This window comes from Ovis canadensis, chromosome 12 (genome assembly GCF_042477335.2).
Source record: "Ovis canadensis isolate MfBH-ARS-UI-01 breed Bighorn chromosome 12, ARS-UI_OviCan_v2, whole genome shotgun sequence".
In the NCBI taxonomy this organism is placed as follows: domain Eukaryota; kingdom Metazoa; phylum Chordata; class Mammalia; order Artiodactyla; family Bovidae; genus Ovis; species Ovis canadensis.
In genome coordinates this window covers 70,599,669-70,620,239 of record NC_091256.1, presented here as the reverse complement: position 1 = coordinate 70,620,239, position 20,571 = coordinate 70,599,669, and the positions used below count along the sequence as shown (strand labels likewise).

The window sequence follows — 20,571 nt, the reverse complement described above, 5'->3', positions numbered from 1 at the left end:
TGAACACTTTCTGGTATTTATTAAGTGGGCATGAAGCTTTCTCTCTCTTTGCTTAACTTGGAAAAACAAAGACCTGATTGAATATTCTGTTCAAAACAATGGCTAATACTGAGTCTGATAATCACACAATATTTAAAAGATGTAAAAAAATTTTTTTTTACAAGAATATAACTTAGTCTACATTTATTCCTCTAAAGCTTTACTTTCTTCTAAGAACTACGCAAAGCTTTTATCTTCTGACAGTCTTTTGTATCTGCTATATCTGACTGGGAACGCTCAGGTGTCACTGCGACAAGAACACAAGGAGGGTTACAAAGGAACAGTCGGCTACTCCTGCAGTTCAACTTTGCTTTCTGGCTGTCTTGGCATGTATTTTAGTGCCTGAATTCTTTCAGAGCCAAGCTCAAAGCTAACACAAACGAAGCAGCTGCAACTGCATTGTGTTAAACTCACAGGGAAGGCCAACTCAGACCATTGTGTTACGGAAATGAGAACGCTGAGCGGGGCACCTGGCCCTCAACACAGCCGCTTTCTTTCAGCCAAAGCTAAATTGATGGCATCGTCTAAGGAGAAGCGATACAGAAATCATAAGTATCAACAGTCACTTTAAAAAATAGAATATTAAAGAAAGCAGCCTGTTCCAGAAACTCAGGCAATGTGAAACAAATACATACAATTATAAGACGTTAGCTTACTCCCTTTCTGAATTAAATTTAAGAACCTGGATAACTTTTATTGGTTTACTTATTTCTTCCCAATCAGTCTTGTGATATCATTAAAGTGTAGTTTTAACAATATATTTTATTTAAAGGAAAACATAAATAGGACAAAGGCAAAAAGTCTAGCAGGATGTTAAGGAAAAAAATGAAACATGGGATCTTTAAAAAGAGGTAAAAACTATTTGAATGACTAAAATTGTTCTTGAAGAATCTAATAGTGAAAACTCAGATCTGCAAAAACATTGTGAACCTATACATATGTATGATACCTAAATGGCTCCAAGAAATATCCACAGAGATAAATCATTAAGTAAAGAATCCTATTTAGTTTCACTTTCCAACAGAAGTAGGAACAATAAACACTATATAGATAAAATATCACAGCCCTGAATTTTAAATATAAATTAAGATCTCTTTCTTGAAGAGAAAAAAAATAACTATTTTGCACAGGTGCACTCCTTTAAAATGATCTCTCAGTGGCTATTAAATGCTTTAGTAATCCATTTGACTAGAGACATAACCTGTAACATCAAGAGAGTACGTGTGAAACATAATCACTTGACTCAGTTCTTAGATAACGCATATGCCTTTTATCCATTCAACAATTAATTTGTTGCTGGGCATTGTAGTAGCTACAAAGATAAGTAGAAAAGATCATTTATTGTCTAATAAGGGACAGAGACTTACAAACAAATAACTGCAATTTGAATTAAGGAGAAGAGATATGGAATCAGTGTGGAGGAAGAACAGAAAAACTATCCTGCAGTTCAGCTCAGTCGCTCAGTCGTGTCTGACTCTTTGCGACCCATGAATCGCAGCACGCCAGGCCTCCCTGTCCATCACCAACTCCCGGAGTTCACTCAGACTCACGTCCATCAAGTCTGTGATGCCATCCAGCTGTCTCATCCTCTGTCCTCCCCTTCTCCTCCTGCCCACAATCCCTCCCAGCATCAGTCTTTCCCAATGAGTCAACTCTTCGCATGAGGTGGCCAAAGTACTGGAGCTTCAGCTTTAGCATCATTCCTTCCAAAGAAATCCCAGGGTTGATCTCCTTTAGAATGGACTGGTTGGATCTCCTTGCAGTCCAAGGGACTCTCAAGAGTCTTCTCCAACACCACTGTTCAAAAGCATCAATTCTTCGGCGCTCAGCCTTCTTCACAGTCCAACTCTCACATCCATGCATGACCGCTGGAAAAACCATAGCCTTGACTAGATGGACTTTTGTTGGCAAAATAATGTCTCTGCTTTTGAATATGCTATCTAGGTTGGTCATAACTTTCCTTCCAAGGAGTGTCTTTTAATTTCATGGCTGCAGTCACCATCTGATTTTGGAGCCCCAAAAAATAAAGTCTGACACTGTTTCCACATCTATTTCCCATGAAGTGATGGGACCAGATACCATGATCTTTGTTTTCTGAATGTTGAGCTTTAAGCCAACTTTTTTCCTTCTCCTCTTTCACTTTCATTAAGAGGCTTTTTAGTTCCTCTTCATTTTCTGCCATAAGGGTGGTGTCATCTGCATATCTGAGGTTACTGATATTTCTCCCAGCAATCTTGATTCCAGCTTTTGTTTCTTCCAGTCCAGCATTTCTCATGATGTACTCTGAATATAACTTAAATAAGCAGGGCGACAATACACAGCGTTGACGTACTCCTTTTCCTATTTGGAACCAGCCTGTTGTTCCATGTCCAGTTCTAACTGTTGCTTCCTCACCTGCATACAGGTTTCTCAAGAGGCAGGTCAGGTGGTCTGGTATTCCCATCTCTTTCAGAATTTTCCACAGTTTATTGTGATCCATACAGTCAAAGGCTTTGGCATAGTCAATAAAGCAGAAGTAGATGTTTTTCTGGAACTCTCTTGTTTTTTCCATGATCCAGTGGACGTTGGCAATTTGATCTCTGGTTCCTCTGCCTTTTCTAAAACCAACTTGAACATCTGCAAGTTCATGGTTCACGTATTGCTGAAGCCTGGCTTGGAGAATTTTGAGCATTACTTTACTAGCATGTGAAATGAGTGCCAGTGTGCGGTAGTTTGAACATTCTTTTGCATTGCCTTTCTTTGGGATTGGGGAAACTGACCTTTTCCAGTCCTGTGGCCACTGCTCAGTTTTCCAAATTTGCTGGCATATTGAGAGCAGCACTTTCACTAGCATCATCTTTCAGGATTTGAAACAGCTCCACTGGAATTCCATCACCTACACTACGAACAGCTTTGTTCGTAGTGATGCTTCCTAAGGCCCACTTGACTTCACATTCCAGGATGTCTGGCTCTAGGTGAGTGATCACACCATCGTGATTATCTGGGTAGTGAAGATCTTTTTCGTACAGTTCTTCTGTGTATTCTTGACACCTCTTCTTAATATCTTCTGCTTCTGTTAGGTCCATACTATTTCTGTCCTTTATCGAGCCCATCATTGCATGAAATGCTCCTTTGGTGTCTAATTTTCTTGAAGAGATCTCTAGTCTTTCCCATTCTGTTGTTTTCCTCTATTTCTTTGTATTGATCACTGAGGATCAGTAGTAGTAATAGGATGAGCAGTAGTCAGCACAATACAAGCAATTCTTACCCACTGGCTTCTGAGGACATCCCTAAGGCTATCCGCTACTCTAGGACTATCAGGGAGTGTCAGCTGAAAGGCAGGGATGGGTGCTTGACTGGCCTTCTATCAAATGATAGCCCCAACTCACCTATCACCCTGAGTCGAGACAGTGGTAGCAAGAACAGTCACTTAGCTTAGAGTCAAGTAATTTACCAAATCGTCACAGTATTTACATAACTTGCTTCAGCTTTTGAACCAAGACAAATATTTCAATTAAACCAACCTTTAGTGCTTTGCTAAGTCACTTCAGTTGTGTCTGACTCTGTGCGACCCCAGAGACGGCAGCCCACCAGGCTCCCCCGTCCCTAGGATTCTCCAGGCAAGAACACTGGAGTGGGTTGCCATTTCCTTCTCCAGTGCAGGAAAGTGAAAGGTGAAAGTGAAGTCGCTCAGTCGTGTCCGACTCTTAGTGACCTAACTTGCTTCAGCTTTTGAACCAAGACAAATATTTCAATTAAACCAACCTTTAATGCTTTAATGGCCAGTAAAATTTCATTAAGCTTGACAAAAAACCCACTCACAGTCTTGCCCCAACCTACCTCTTTACCTTCTAGCTTGCCATTTTTGCCTACATGATTTCCAAGTCTTGCTTCAGTGAAACTTTTCTATATTCCCTGGCAGTGAGAGTCACCTTATGAAGTGCATCTTTCCAAAATGCTATTCCCCCAGCCTGGAATACTATCCTTCCCCTGTCAACTATTTTCATTCAGCCTTTGAAATGCAGCTGAAATACTGGCTCCTTGACAAAGTCTCAGCTTACATAGTGAACTGTTAAAAACCTGTGCTACCATGCTCAACTACCTCCTTACAAATTTGGTTATTTTTCTGTCTCTTGCTATTAGACTATAAGTTCTCTTGAATGGAAATGCTGTTTTGTTCATTTGTTTCCCCAGTACCAAGCAGTGTGCCAAGAAAGTATCAATAACTTCATTAATATCAGTTGGTGAATCACCAATACTTTGCCCAAAGTAAGCACTCAAGAAGTGTGCCAGTGTCAACAATTTCCATCAAGACTTGTTAAAAACCTATTTCATCTGCCTTCAGTTCAGTTCAGTCATTCAGTTGTGTCCAACTCTTGGTGACCCCATGGACTGCAGTTCCCTGTCCATCACCAACTCCTGGAGCTTGCTCAAACTCATGTCCATTGAATCAGTGACCCATCTAGCCATCTCATCCTCTATCGTCCACTTCTCCTCCTGTCTTCAATCCTTCCTAGCATCAGGGTCTTTTCCAATGAGTCAGTTCTTCACATCAGGTGGCCAAAGTATTGGAGCTTCAGCTTTTATTATAGTCCTTCCAATGAATATTCAGGACTGATTTCCTTTAGGATTGACTGGTTTGATCTCCTTGCTGTCCAAGGGACTCTTAACAGTCTTCTCCAACACCACAGTTCAAAAGCATCAATTCTTTGGTGCTCAGCTTTCTTTACGATCCAGCTCCCACATCCAAACATGACTACTGGAAAAACCATTGCTTTGACCAGACCTTTGTTGGTAAAATCATGTCTCTGCTTTTTAATATGCTATGTCTGTCATAGTTTTTCTTCCAAGGAGCAAGTGTCTTTTAATTTCATGGCTGCAGTCACCATCTGCAGTGATTTTGGAGCCCAAGAAAATAAAGTCTGTCCATTTCCATTGTTTTCCCATCTAGTTGCCATATAGTTATGGGACCAGATGAGGCGATCTTCGTTTTTTGAATGTTGAGTTTTAAGCCAGCTTTTTCACTCCCCTCTTTCACTTTCAGATTCTTTACTATCTGAGCCACAAGGAAGCCTCACCTTCCCTTGGAAAGGGAAAGTCACTCAGTCATGTCCGACTCTTTGCAACCCCATGGAGGGTAGCCTACCAGGCTTCTCAGTCCATGGGATTTTCCAGGCAAGAGTACTGGAGTGGGTTGCCATTTCCTTCTCCGGGGATCTTCCCGACCGAGGGATCGAACCTGGGTCTCCGGCATTGTAGGCAGACGCTTTACCCACTGAGCCACACCTTCCCTTAGTAAGCCTAAAAATAGATCTAGGAAGAATAAAGTCCTTTTGGAGAGTCCACTACCAGCTCCTTTTGGGTCCTTCTGATGGTTAATGTACCTGCTGTTCACCATAGAGGCATGTGTCAGCAAAGACACCTGAATCTTAGAACCACAAGTACATGTGCTTAAATCTCACCCCTGCCCCTTCATAAAGTTAACATGAAAATGATCTTTGAAGTACTATATAAAGTAACAAAGTTAAGTATCTCAAAGTTAGGTTCCTTTTTGTACTGCTTTCCCAGAAAGTCTTTTGTGACATTATAAAAATATTTTGTGTTGTTCTGAAAACTAGACATACTCTTCTGGCAACATCTAAGTGCTGTTAAGTCACATTAGCTATTGGGATCACATGGAGATTTAAAAAACACACCGTCTATGGAAGTACTGCAGTGTCTCATTTAGACAGCACATTTTGGTTTCTCTTAAAAGTTTGGTTTCTCTTTAAAACTATAAATTATTTATCCAGCATTATCAAGGAGAGAGGAACTTCAGAAACCAGATTTTTCTGAACAAGGTTCATAAAGCCTCACATATCTTTAAGATTTTAAATATTCTCAATGGATATATATCACACAATATTATAGTTTTTCACTTTAAAAAAAAAAGCCTGGTATAAACAATAAAATTTCACTTTTCCCTGATGATTCAGGACTATTATTATCAATGTCGATTACTACATTATGCACCATCCATTCTGTAATACGAAGGTACCTTTAAAGACTACTGATAAGTATATAAAGCTATTTGCCTTTATCCTAAATGGATTCAGGTTGTTTTTATGACTCTTTGTTTTCTCATTTTCTCTGCCTCCTTCTTCTACTCACTGCCTTTTTCCTTTTTAATTAAAAAAACCTTTTGTGCCATTAAAACAAAAGTTGCAATCTGTGTGTTCTGATAGTTATTTTTCTAAATAATTGTCTAGGTGAAGACTCATGAATTGCTAAATTTTACTTAAGTGCATGGGTTTTGTGACTGCAGTTTGCTATTAAGAGGCCTATTCTTTGCCTCAGAGTTTCTAAATCCATGAGGTGGCCGAGATTATAAAAAGAGTAACAAAGGAAGGAATTCCCTGGCTGTCCAGTGCTTAGGACTCTCCCGAAGTCCAGCCCTGAGTAAGTGGTCTATGTGTATTAGTTGTTCAGTCATGTCTGACTCTTTGTGACCTCATGGACTGTAGCCTACCATGTGCCTCTGACCATGTGATTTCCTAGGCAGAATACTGGAGTGGGTTGCCATTCCCTTCTCCAGGTAAGTGGTCTGTATGTGGTGCCAATCTTCATGTATATGCATCACTGGTTTATTACTTTTACTCAAAAATAATTAGTCTTATTATTAAGGTCAACCTTAAATTAGCTAATTTATTGTTAATTTATTGTTTAAATATAAATTAAAACTGCTATTGCTAATTAATTCAAATTTTAAAAACCCAGCCATGACTTCAGATTCAATACAGGAAGTACTTCAATGTTACCACATTTCAGAGGCAAAGTCTTCTTCAGTTACTGATGTTATTTTAAAAAAAAATTAAGTATTCACTATTCTATTCTAGCACAATGGTAGGAAAATTTCAAATTCTAACTCAAACCTTTTCACCAAATTCTGCATATAGATAGTTTCACTATATTTGATTGGTTTCATCAGGAAAACAACAACGGGAAGGGAGAGAAAAGACATTTTTTTAATTCATGAAAACAATTTTAAATATATAATTATGTCTGCTAGAATAAAGAAATTTAATAAAAGGTATAACATCCAGTATTTTATAATTCCTCTCATAATCTGATTGACTATTAATCCAACACTTGCTTGTGATCTTTAAAAATGAGAAGATTTGTAAACATTTGAAAGGTGTCACAGTAATAGATATCCACAGACTCTACAAGGCACTGAGATATAACAAGGAGAAATCTCGCTTCTAGGATTAATGCAAAATAAAACATTCACTTTGGTTAATTTATAGGTAAATGCCAGCTAATACATCTCAAAATACCAGTTCTACCTAAAAGGTCATCCTAACTTTAAAAAACTGTATTGGAATAAAAAACACAATATATTAACTTGGCTGAATTTTTTTTTAATCCTTTTTTTTCCCCAATAGAAAAGGCTATTTCTACTTTTTACTGATTTCTGTTATACCCATAATAATGACCAATTACACAGATGTAATTCTTATCCAGTTTAAAAACAATTAATTTTAATGATATGATTAGAAAGTAAGCATATTTCTTATTCAATAAACAAAGAAAATGGATGAATTAAAATCTGGTTACTCCAAGTTATATCAAAGAGGTTGAAACTAGGGCTGCAACTGGTGGTCAGCTGACCTGTTCACTGACAGACTTTCCATCTCAGCCTTCTTTAGTATTCAATACTGACTCTCAGTACTGTCTCGTCAGTTTAAAGAATATTTTTAACAGGAATACTGCTTCCAGGGTATTTCTTAAGCACTTACTTGGATGTCTAAAAGATGGCTTAAGCAAAGCACAGGCCTAGTTTCAGAATTAGAACTCACAGCTGTCTAATTCTCTGATAAACTGCTCTGGAACTTTATGAGTCTTATTCTCTGCTTAGGTTCCATCGGTTAAAATAAAATGTATGCCCCATTCTTTAAAGTAAAAAAAAAAAATTCCTACCCATACCTTTATAGAATTATGATAGCTTTTAACTAGTAACTTGATAAAGAGATTCTTGAGGAGCAAAATGTTTTGATTCCTTAGCAACTGTCTCTAACTCTAAAAAGAATAAAAGTACTCTTTTAAAGAAGAGCAGCACTTACTGGTACTTTGAAGGGTGAGGTATTCGCAGTGTCCATAGAGTTGGGTTTCTCAGATGTAGTGGTCCCTGAGATACTCCGTCTGCGTGGGGACCTTTCTGCTGGCACCTCTGGATGAGAAAAAAGAAACACTGATAAAAATCCAAATTTAGGATCTTTCACTAAACTGTAAAATTACTGATTTTTTATTCTCACAAAAAATCAGTTTGCTTTAAAGATACATTATATTTGACATCTAAGATATAATTTGTCTCTTTATCTATAAACAGATATTATCAAGACATTAAAGAAACTTGGTCACTGTTAAGAATATGCTTTAGTGTGATAGTTTGCATATCTATGCACATATAAAAAGTAATTTCCTCTGAGCTATGTTTAATATCTCTAAGTTTACTTAGTATTTGCATCTCACAGTACAGGAATCTACTGCTTTATGTCAGCCATATAAGAGTTAGCAGAATCCAATAAACTATTTTTTATATTCATATGAACAAATTTAGCCTAGTGTTGAACACGATTTGATGGTGTCTGCACAAAGGTCAAAGTTCAGTTCTGTGCAGATAAGATGATTCACCAGCCTGCAACCAAAAGTCCATGAGAAGACGAAAAGCTGCTGCTAGGATAAAATAACATATATGCTTATGCAGATATAAAAATAGCTCAGCTTCTCCTTGTTCTGGCAGTATGACCTCACTAAGATCTTACCCTGGGATGCTAAATCTGTGCAAACTGACCTAACGCGTTTCAGATTTTGAAGATGATGTGGTATTCTCCAATTTAATTACTATACGCTATATTAAGGTTACATTTAAAATTTTTTATAGAGCGATACATATATATGCATATATATATGCACATACACACGCACACACAGATGATAGATATATACATATTATACCTTTATCACAACTGCTTCCCATCTCCACTTCAACTGACAGACATATAGGAATCCAGCTTCTCAGACAACATTAGATAATCTCAACATGGACAAGGAAAAAAAAAAAAAACACATCCTAAAAAAAGTATTCTGTGTTATCTTCCAGATCTTAAAAAATAAGGAGTAAATCGTGACTCCGGAGACTGACATTTTGATTCCTGCTGTTCTCCCTTTAAAAGATAGATGCAGTTTAAACTTCCATTTCTGGCCTCCTGGCCCCTGGGATCCGTGCTACTTCCACTTAAGAGAAAGCGTTTTTTCTCTCGCTCCCTCCCTGTGTCTTGCTCTTCCCCCTCCCTCTCTACAGCTTGCAGAGAGAGCAAGCGAGAAAGCAACACACAGGACTGCAGCTATTCAATCAATCGTTCCGGACTGCACATCCTCATTAGTTCCTTTCAGGCTATTAGCGGACGCCCAACCACTGCCTCCCCTCAGTTACAGCAAATTTCACTGTATCACACTGATCTACAGAAGAAAAAACATTTCCTGAAATTTATATTCAGCTAGTGCCAAAAGGACACCATTTTACACAGACCCAGTAATGCACACAAATCAATCCCGCCTATGAAAATCCAACTGGGAGTGCTTACTCTATTACTATCTTTGATGCTGGACACTGATTTTCTTTCCATGACTAAACGTTTCTTCACAGTGACATCCTGACCAGTAAGATATAAGCCAAATCACAACAAGCCTAATGACTGAGAGGCTGACAACATAGCGTCTTGTATGCCTGCAGTACAAGAAAGTTCCATGCTATTACTGTGCTTTAAAATAACTTTAAGTCTCTCAACTTCCCCCTAACCATCAGTTAAATGAACCTTAATGTACAAAGCCATTTTCAGAATTAGGCACACGTGAATCCTAGCACATTTCTAAAAAATGGTAGTACAATGAACGGGAATGGCACAAAGCGCTGAATTTAAACAAATCGGTCTGTCAAAGCACATTGAACAAGACCTTCAGACTTCAGGAACATGACTTTAAAGGATGATTGTCTAAGTCAGGCAATTCAATCTGAAGGGCAGGCAGGTGGAGACAGGGGCTGGTGAAGGTAGAAGAAAATCTCATCTTCCCTCTGCCCATTACTGATCATTAGAAAGATACATGAGATTGACTATTACAATATAATATATTTCAGTCTCAGAATAACTGATGGAGAAACCAAATTGGGAGGAAAAAAGTCCCATTAGCAAGGATAAAATGATCTAGTGAACAGTTTCCCTTGACTTGCAATGTTCTGGCTAAGGAAAAAAAAGAATTTCCTTACTGTCTTCCAAACATCTAATTTTAGTTTTCAGGCATATGAACTCATTACGTAAATATATTTCAATGCTTTTATCTATCTGGAATTATTTTGGCTAAAATGAGCAACCACATTTCAAACCCTAACAATATGTTCTTTGTTGTACTTTTCTTTATATTCTCTTTCTGTATTACAAAAAAAAAACAAAAAAAAACAAAGCCCAACTCTGATGTAGATTAAAGAATGTCACTGGGTTCAAAAAGAAGAAATTAAATTATTTTTGACGTTTGAACAATTGCCTTTAAAGAGGGAAAAGTAAGGAAACAAAATAAGCTAAATCAACTGGTGATAAGAGGAGGAAGTCTACACTTGACTTTCCCAGTCCCCACAACAACGCAACTTATCTGCTGATGCAGAAAAGGCCTTTGGGTATTAAGGTTGTTTAGTGCCCAGACGATTCGTAACTGTTTCAAAGCTGAGAAAAGAATGTATATCCCAAAAACCAAAGTCCACTTTGGAACAGGGGAGTAGCCTCAGGAAAAGCAGAATTAATAACTTGCTGGATTAGTCACAGGCTGGCCAGCATGCTAAACTGATCTGGCTACCTTCGACTTTAAAGCTCCAAGCAGAAAGGAAAGCTGCTGCTACGCTCTTAGTGCTACATTTCTGCTGATTTGGATGGAAAATCTATACCAGTTCCAGTAGGCCAAAATATAACAGCTCTCTATCCTACCTGCCTCATGCTACATACGACTGCATTATTTTTTACCTGCTGTAAAAAATGAATATTCACTTCACAGTCACAATATTTAATTACAGTCATGTTTAAAATACGCTCACTCTCTTAAGACAAGAGGCGTATGATATTGTTTTGGTGGATAAAGGACTAAAACTAATTTGTTCATGTTCTCACCCTCTAAAAATAATATTTTTCATCTTTAGATTAAAGGGTAAAAAGAAAGTTATAAAAAGCCACTTAAGTTTTAAATATATCTCTTCATTTCTTTTGCCATTGGGTGTGAACTGAGATGAGGTGACAACTTATAATAACGAGAGGTAGCCTCTACTACAGCTCCACATAGGACGATGTACTGAACAAAGAGAATACTTGGGTGCTCTTCTTACCACCTTTACTAACTATCTGTGTAATTATATGTAAAGTCATTTCAACCTTTCCTGCTCTGGTCTGCATTAATAAGCTGGGTTATTCAGACCAACCAGAGATGAAGACAAGATGAACGAGTTTATCTGCTTTGACACAAAATTAGCTTTTTGAAAGAATGGGGCTCTCTCAAACCCAAAATATATCATTACAATGTCATTTCCTCAAAATACACATTTTCTTCTATGTCAACGTGCTTTCTTTTGAAAAGCATGGTAAAATAATTGACAACTGGATAATGATAAGGACAAAGGCACTTCTGGTGGAAGACGTGCCTATTCAACAAACAGAACTCAACCCTGTCTTTCAGACCTAACAGTGTGTTCACGGCCTTCCGTTTACTTATAATGAAGCCAGTGTAGCAGATGGTGTTTCAGGGAGAGAGAAAGGGAGATGAAGAAGTACAGTGATTTCACTACAGTAACTGTAGCGAATAGGTAGAGGCACTGAGAACTGATGCTTTTGAACTGTGGTGTTGGAGAAGACTCTTGAGAGTCCCTTGGACTGCAGGGATCAAACCAGTCAACCTAAAGGCAATGAGTCCTGAATACTCACTGGAAGGACTGATCCTGAAGCTGAAGCTCCAATGCTTTGGCCACCTGATACAAATAATCGACTCCTTAGAAAAGACCCTAATGCTGGGAAAGCATGAAGGCAGGAGGAGAAGGTACGACAGAGGATGAGATGGTTGGATGGCATCATGGACTCAATAGGCATGAGTTTGAGTAAGCTCCAGGAGTTGTTGATGGACAGGGAAGCCTAGTGTGCTGCAGTCCATGAGGTTGCAAAGAGTCGGACACAACTGAGCAACTGAACTGAACTGAGAGGCACTGAGAAGGTGAGTGAAAGCCAATACTTAAGGAATTGAGGAGGTCAGCCTTGTAGATTTATCAGGGAGGGCCACTGAAGACAGGGAGATCAACCCTGGGATTTCTCTGGAAGGAATGATGCTAAAGCTGAAGCTCCAGTACTTTGGCCACCTCATGTGAAGAGCTGACTCATTGGAAAAGACTCTGATGCTGGATTGGGGGCAGGAGGAAAAGGGGACGACCGAGGATGAGATGGCTGGATGGCATCACTGACTCGATGGACGTGAGTCTGAGTGAACTCCGGGAGATGGTGATGGACAGGGAGGCCTGGTGTGCTGCGATTCATGGGGTCGCAAAGAGTCGGACATGACTGAGCGACTGAACTGAACTGAACTGAAAGTGAAGTGCAGGTGGGAGGCCAGTGGGGCTGCAGTCAGGAAGTTGGGATAAATAATAGCAGAAAGACTAAGAGCAATTAGGGCAGGCATGCTCAGATCATGCGGGCTTTGTAGGCCTACACATAAGGACTTAGCTTTTTCCTCTGAAAGAAAAACCACCTGGTGAAATGCACCTCATCCAGATTTACAAGTCACATAAAAATACTATGGAGTACACTGAACCAGACAGTTAAAAATGGTTAAAATAGTATGCTCTGTGTTATCTGACTTTTCCACAGTAAAGACAATTTTTAAATAAAGAAATACTATGGAGATACACTTCCTGGCACTTTCCTAATTTTTTTTTTAAAGGATTTTGAATAGTGAATGTGTTTGAAATGATCCTACAATATTATTACATTCAGAAAGAGAATAAGGGCAATGCTTGTATGAATTGAGGGTTAGGTTCCAAAGACCTGTGCAAATAACTTAAATGAGAACAAGTATCTGTTATGTAATGTCACTGTGATCAAATATAAGTATCAACTATATTTACTTTTTGTTCAGTCACATTTAACTAAATTTCATACACCATCATGTCATATATACATAACAATAACTATGCAGCTAAAAATGTCACAAATTCTGATAATGTCTACCACTTAGAATGAACTTTTTTTTTTAAGTGGAGGAGGTGATTCAAAAATACTTTTTTAGGAGGAAAAGATGTACTTCAAAATTATAAGCACCTCTTTTATTAATAATTTGTCTAAGGCAGAAAATTTTTTATGGTAATTTGAGCGAATATTAAATGTTTGTAATGTGCTAACCACCGGGCCTAGTATCACTCTTAGTTCTTGGGGCAGCAGTAGCCAATTTTTCACTGAGGTAGTAGCCAATTTATTGTTCTCTTAGATGAAGGTGGGGGCAAAATTTAAAAAAAGATAATAACCTTACCAATGTGAAAGTAATTTCTGAAAATTCAAAACAAATGATAAACAGAATGAATAAAGATATTTATAAAGTTTTAATTTGGTGGATAATGATGTAAGGAACCAAAATATCCTTCTCACAGCAAAATTCTCTAGTTATGACAGACCAGAAAAAATTACATATTCACAGATGCAGTCAGCTGGCATATATAAATACTTTACTAAATACTTCACATTAACAGCAACCCAAGCCAATTTCTAGTAATTTTGTGTACAGAATTATAAAACATGAATGAATGTGAATGCTCTGTCAATTTTAATTACTCACATGTCCCATTAATATTTTTGACATTATATTTAGTAAGCAAGTATTCTAATATCATTGTCAAAAAGGAATTCTTTAATTCACTTCAAAAACTTAAAAAAAAATCAAAATATGCTTGTTCACCCATTTAAGTCATTGGAATTTCAATGTATATAATGTTACTGTGAATGAATCCACATCACTATCATCCTAAATGATGACAACAATAAATAGGATGTGATAAGTCCATGGCTCAAATTATTAATGAATGAGTTAAGCAAACAACTCATTTCTCCATGCTGTGAATTCTAAATTAGGAGACTTCTTCTTCCACAGGAGGCACAGAAGACACTTAAGGAACAGAAAAGGAAGGAAGGAACAATACTGGGAAATGGGCTTGTGCCTCTTTAGTAAGAGGGTCTTTAATAACAAACGGCAAATGTGAAAGAAAAAAAGCCTTCATGACATTTCATACATTTTGCTGGAGGATTCCTTAAAGGTAATGGGAGCTTAAAGATGCAGGTAGAGAACAATTTTATAAAGGAAAAGTGACAAGAGCAAAGAGGAGAAAATTACACTCTGCATTTATATAGCTGCTAACACCATAGCACCTGGGTGTTTTATAGACTTCACCACTGGATTTTCAGTAGGACATTTCCTGCCCTATCCCATTTCTACTGCTGAAAAGCCAAAGCACTGACAGTCACTACCATCCAGCTGCTCTGAAATACAAATCCCCAGAGCCACTTTAATTCATCCAATTTGTATCATTTAGACTGCAGTACTTCACTCAAACAAGCAGTCCTTTCAAGTCTGCATGCCCTAGACACATTTCAATACGTATGAATTGGTGCTAAGTACAGAAACGTAGTGAATTCTCAGAAAGTAAAGCCATCCAGTCTCTCCCACCTTTTCTTCACCTCAACAAATTTATCCTCTATTATTATTACTTCTAAAAATTCTGCTTGTTAATATAGTAGGAGAACAGATATCCCTCTGGTCACGCAATCTGAACACCCACAAGTGTGTCGTTTCTTTAACTTAGGGTTTCACATGATGATAATGGATGAGATGATAGAGAACAATTTTTACTGTCAACCAAAAAGAATAAGAAAACAGTTTTAGGGATATTTATATGGTTATCTGGGATTCCCTGGTGGCTCAGACAGTAAAGCGTCTGCCTACAATGCGGGAGACCCAGGTTCAATCCCTGTGTTGGGAAGATCCCCTGAAGAAGGAAATGGCAGCCCACTCCAGTACTCTTGTCTAGAAAATTCCATGGATGGAGGAGCCTGGTGGGCTACAGTCCATGGGGTCACAAAGAGTCGGACACTACTGAGTGGCTTCACTTTCACTTTCATATGGTTATCTTGGGCTTCCCTGGTGGCTCAGATGGTAAAGAAACCACCTGCAATCAAGGAGACCTGGGTTCGATCCCTAGATCGGGAAGAGCCACTGGAGGAGGGCACGGCAACCCACTCCAGTATTCTTGCCTGGAGAATCCCCATGGACAGAGAGGAGCCTGCAGGGCTACAGTCCATGGGGCTGCAGAGTCGAACACAACTGAGCAACTAAGCACAGCACATATGGTTATCTTAAGTTTCAAATACAAAGCATCTCTCTGGTTCTTAGTGAAAACAACTAGGGATCTTAGTAGTAGTAATAAAAGTATAACAAGGATAACTTGAACACCAAACTATCATTTTTATTCCTTATTACATGCTTAGTATTTTATATTAATTTTCTCTTTAATCCTCACAAATCTCTGGAATTGGAATTATGCCCCCATTTCACAGATGGGAAAGGAAGGAGATGATCTATTACTCCACTCAGTTTGCAGGGCTGGTAAAGGCAGAATCAGGGTTAGAACCCATGCAGTCTGGATCCAGAGGCTATGCTTTTAATTACCATGCACACTATCCGTCCCCCTTGTGTTTTGTATCGTGGACTGTAATGAATAAAAAGTAAGATAAACAATCATGGAAACTCCAGTTTTTCTCATTTCCTCTTAAAAATAACTCAAAGAACTCTAACAAGTGCACATAGTTCTTCATATTTTAAAGAGAACTAAATCATACTCTTTGGTGGATAATTTACTGCAAATGAAACCCCATCAAAGGAAACTCAATCCTGGAATGCTGATGATAATAAGAATATTCTAATCAAGAAACAAAGAGGGGTGAGGCAATGGGGTAAAGAAGGAGAAAAGTTAACTTGCTTAATGAAATGGTAAAAAAAAAAACTTGAACAGAATAGGAATTAAGCTATAAAGAATGTCTACTACTGATTCTTTGAATTAAAAAGTACAAAAAAGCCCTCCAAAAAATAAACTGCCCTTAAGGGGATGGATGAATAAGCAGAGAACAGAGTTTTTAGGGTAGTGAAAATATTATGTATGATACTGTAAGGGAGGGTACATGTCATTATCTGTCCAAACCCACAAAATATACAACATTTAGAAAGAATCCTAATGTAAACCATGTACTTTGGGTAATTATGATATTAGTGCAGGTTCAGCAGCTGTAACAAATGTACTACTCTGGTGGGGGATATTGATAAGGGGGAGACTGTGCATTAGTAGGGACAAGGGGGCATAGGAAAAAAAATCTGTAACTTTCTCTTAATTTTGCTGTGAACCTAAAACTCCTCTAAAAGAACAGTCTTCAAAAAAAGAAAAGAAAACCCATCCATCTGTCCACTTACAAAGTAATTTTCAGTACACTTAAGTGGAAAGGTAACTACTTAGGTGAATTTTATAGACAAACATTGACAAAAAGCTTAAGACTTTAGGTTTAGAAAGAACAGTCTCCAAATAACTAGAAAGCATTGTTCAGCATAAAACAACTGTTTTGAACATTTCAATCTAATTATTTATAGTGAAATGAAAGTGAAATCGCTCAGTCATGTCCGACTTTTTGCGACCCCATGGACTGTAGCCTACCAGGCTTCTCTGTCCATGGGATTTTCCAGGCAAGGGTACTGGAGTGGGTTGCCATTTCCTTCTCCAGGGGATCTTCCCAACCCAGGAATCGAATCCAGGTCTCCTGCATTGCAGACAGACACTTTACCCTCTGAGCCATTTCCTTAATTTCATAGCTTTGCTTTGGTGAATAATATTTTGTCTTCCATTCTGGAAGACAGTATGTCTTCTAACTTACGGAGATATTCTCAGACTTTACCTAAACTTTTCCCATAACTGACTTAACAATGTGTTCTCTTTATTAGTATGTTTCAAATATAATTCTGGGTAAATCTGATTTATTCACACCATGATTTCAGTGTTCATCTCTAAAAATCTTTTGTAAAAAGATCTGATCCTCGATTATGTCAGGGTCCTTTAAGACTAATTTGGATTTTATTCCCCAATAGACATTAACAGAAAGCACTGAAAGTACTGAAAACATAAAAATATATCAGCCTCTAACATGAGATGGCTCGATGGCATCACGGACTCGATGGACGTGAGTCTGAGTGAACTCCGGGAGATGGTGATGGACAGGGAGGCCTGGCGTGCTGCGATTCATGGGGTCGCAAAGAGTTGGACACGACTGAGCGACTGAACTGAACTGAACATAAAGATGAGAAATTAATCATTTACTGAGGACCAAATATGCATGAGGTGCTATACAAAAACCAAAAGTCTCTACAGTGAAAGTAACAGGAAAGGGAGAAACCTATTATCTATAATGCTGATTGGTATACTTCAGCCACCAAACTGGCAAGTCTCTCTTCAAACTTCGGCTTCATTTTGTTCTCTGTATTTCCACTACCATGTATCACTCTAGTGCAGGACTTTTTATTTTCTCATGTAGATAATGGCCAGACCCTCCTAACTAATCTCATTGACTCCTGTCTCTCTGCTTAAAGCTATCCTGATCACCATTACCAGATTAAGCTCTCTAAAACATTACTTTCTTGATATAATTACCTTCCCAGAAATCTTACAGATAGACAATCACACATTGAAAAAGAATATCGCCTAGCTCCTACCTTACACAGTCACTCTTTCCTGCCAACACTTTGCAACAAATTGCCTTGGTCAGATGATCTCTGATCTTAAATGGCCATATTAATTCCTCTATGTCTGTCTTTGTTAATGGTGTTCACTTTTCTGCCAAATCTAAGATAACCTTCAATACCAATTTCAACTCATCTGCTTCCATAAAGCCAGGCCTAATTATTCACATTTCTTTGATTTCCAAGTAATATATTTGTGTAAGTTCCCATTACTTGATTATATGTTCTCTAGTTTTGGGTATCAAACTACCTAAATTTAGGTGTTTGAACAATGGCGATCCTGTCTAAATTTTCAAAGGAAATAAATTTTAATAAATAGAACTCTCTCAATTTTAAGTATTTCTCCCACAGTGTTTCCATAAACTGTTTGCATCCATTCTTGTCTTGCATGGAACACTGAAACAGAAGATATATGGTAACAAATAAATTTTAACTAAATAACTAAAAAATAGTTCAGCATAGTCTGGTTGCCTTTTTTCTCTTTTAATAAACACATGTGATCTCACAGAATTGCCAATTTTTTTGTACGTTAAAATGATAAAATAGCAATTTCATATGGTTCAACTTAATTCATAATAAAAATGTTAATAAATTTTCTATTTATTTCTAATTCACATATGGCATTAAAGCATATCACTAGTCAAGTTTAAGAATTACTCTCATTTTATGTCTATTAGCTTGAGTCTTACACTATAATTGAGATTTTAGTAAAGAAACTTCATGGGAGATTAAGTTTTTCCTTCTATGCATCATTCTATTTAAAAGTTCACAAATTTTCAGGTTGTAGAAGCACACTTAAACATAAATTAATCAGTTTAAGTCTTGATACTTTCTATTAATTTTCACTTTCCTGGGATATTTGCTCAGCTTGATTTCCTCTAGTTTTTTATTTACATATCCATAAAAGAAAAATTTTTAAAGAACTTTCCCCCCCCCTTTTCTAAGGATATTCCATCAACAAAGGATGTAACCATGACCACCTACGGGCTCAATATGAATTCAATTCCCATGCTTAGGTTTTAAGCATGGTTCTTAGCATTTTTTTTAAATTTAGATACCAGAATGTCCATTTATTCATTTGCAATAAAAAACTGAACTATCACTGATTGTAAATACTAATACAAGTGTGATCCAGCATTTATTCTTTTTCACAAGTCAAGCTATATGAGAAATCAAACCACAATCAGTGGTACATTTTAAACTACTGATTCAATTTCTTTAATGATTGTAAGTAGCAGACCTACTTACATTTTTTATTCCTACTGTAGTCAATTTTAATAAATTCTTTCTTTAAAATGTCCATTTTCTCTCATTTTTTTCAAATATATTAGCATAAAGTTGTTCATGATAGTCTATTTATTAGGTCTCTAATTTTTGTAATTATGTTCTTTTTCCCATTTTTAAGATTGTTTAACTTGTACTTTCTCTTTCATCTTGATCAAATCTTGACAGTTTTATTTTCATTGGACTTCTTTAAGAAACAAACTTTAGCTTTATTGATTCTATTTATTTCTGCTTCTGTTCTATTATCATCTGCTGTCATCTTCACTATTTCTTTCCATGAACTTTCTTTGGGTCTATTCTTTCTTTTTCTACCTTGTTGAACTTATTGAATGCTCAACTGGTCCACTTAATTTTATTCTTTTCAATATAAAAGATTAGGGCTATAAGTTTCACTTAATACCTATTTTAGCAATATTTTATAAGTTTTAATATGTACTATTTTTAGGATGTTCAGTTCTATTTCCATTGGGTTTTTTTCTTTTGAATTTTTAACTTAAAAACTTTCAACCTTAAAAGTTTTCAAAAAGAAAAGTTTTAAGAGTAAATTTTTTTGGTACTAATTTTTGACTTGGTTCATCTATGATCAAGAGGATATGTTTGTATGATATAAAGAATTTGATTTGTTGAGATTTATTTATGTCTCAACAAATGGAGAAGGAAATGGCAACCCACTCCAGTACTCTTGCCTGGAAAATCCCATGGATGGAGGAGCCTGGTAGGCTGCAGTGCATGGGATCGCAAAGAGTCGGACACGACTGAGTGACTCCACTTTCACTTTTCACGTTCATGCATTGGAGAAGGCAATGGCAACCCACTCCAGTATTCTTGCTTGGCGACTCCCAGGGATGGGGGAGCCTGGTGGGCTGCCGTCTATGGGGTCGCACAGAGGCGGACACAACTGAAGTGACTTAGCAGCATTTATGTCTCAATCTACTGTTGGTTTTCGTAAGATTCCACATGTACTTCAGAAGACTACATAATTGTTGGACTTCAGAATTCTAGTGTGTCCATTAACTAAAGCTTACTGTGTTTTTTTTTTTTTTTTAATATTTTCTATACCCTTAACACTCTGTCCATGGGAAAGACTAAAGGCAGGAGGAGAAGGGGACAACTGAGGATAAGGATGAGGATGGCATCACCAACTCAATGGACATGAGTTTGGGCAAGCTTCGGGAGTTGCTAACGGACAGGGAAGCCTGGCGTGCAGCAGTCCATGGGATAGCAGAGTTGGAAACAACTGAGAGACTAAACTGAATACCCTTAAAAATTTTTGTAGATAGGGTCAGGTCACAGATTTATCTATTTCTCTGTATACTTCTGTCGATTTTTGCCTTATAAATTTTAAGGCTTTATTTTTTAAGTGCATATAAAACTGTTATAACTTTC

At 37.4% G+C, this 20,571-nt stretch overlaps 1 protein-coding gene across 10 annotated transcripts in view; it reads right to left on the bottom strand.

Annotated features, from left to right (window-relative positions):
• RASAL2 (RAS protein activator like 2) overlaps window positions 1-20,571 on the bottom strand; it is a 394,454-nt gene that overhangs the window by 100,977 nt on the left and 272,906 nt on the right. For all 10 annotated transcript variants that reach the window (XM_069546154.1, XM_069546155.1, XM_069546149.1 and 7 more), the window contains one exon: window positions 8,121-8,227. In XM_069546154.1, coding sequence (XP_069402255.1) covers window positions 8,121-8,227 — 107 coding nt within the window. The remainder of the gene's footprint in view (window positions 1-8,120; window positions 8,228-20,571) is intronic.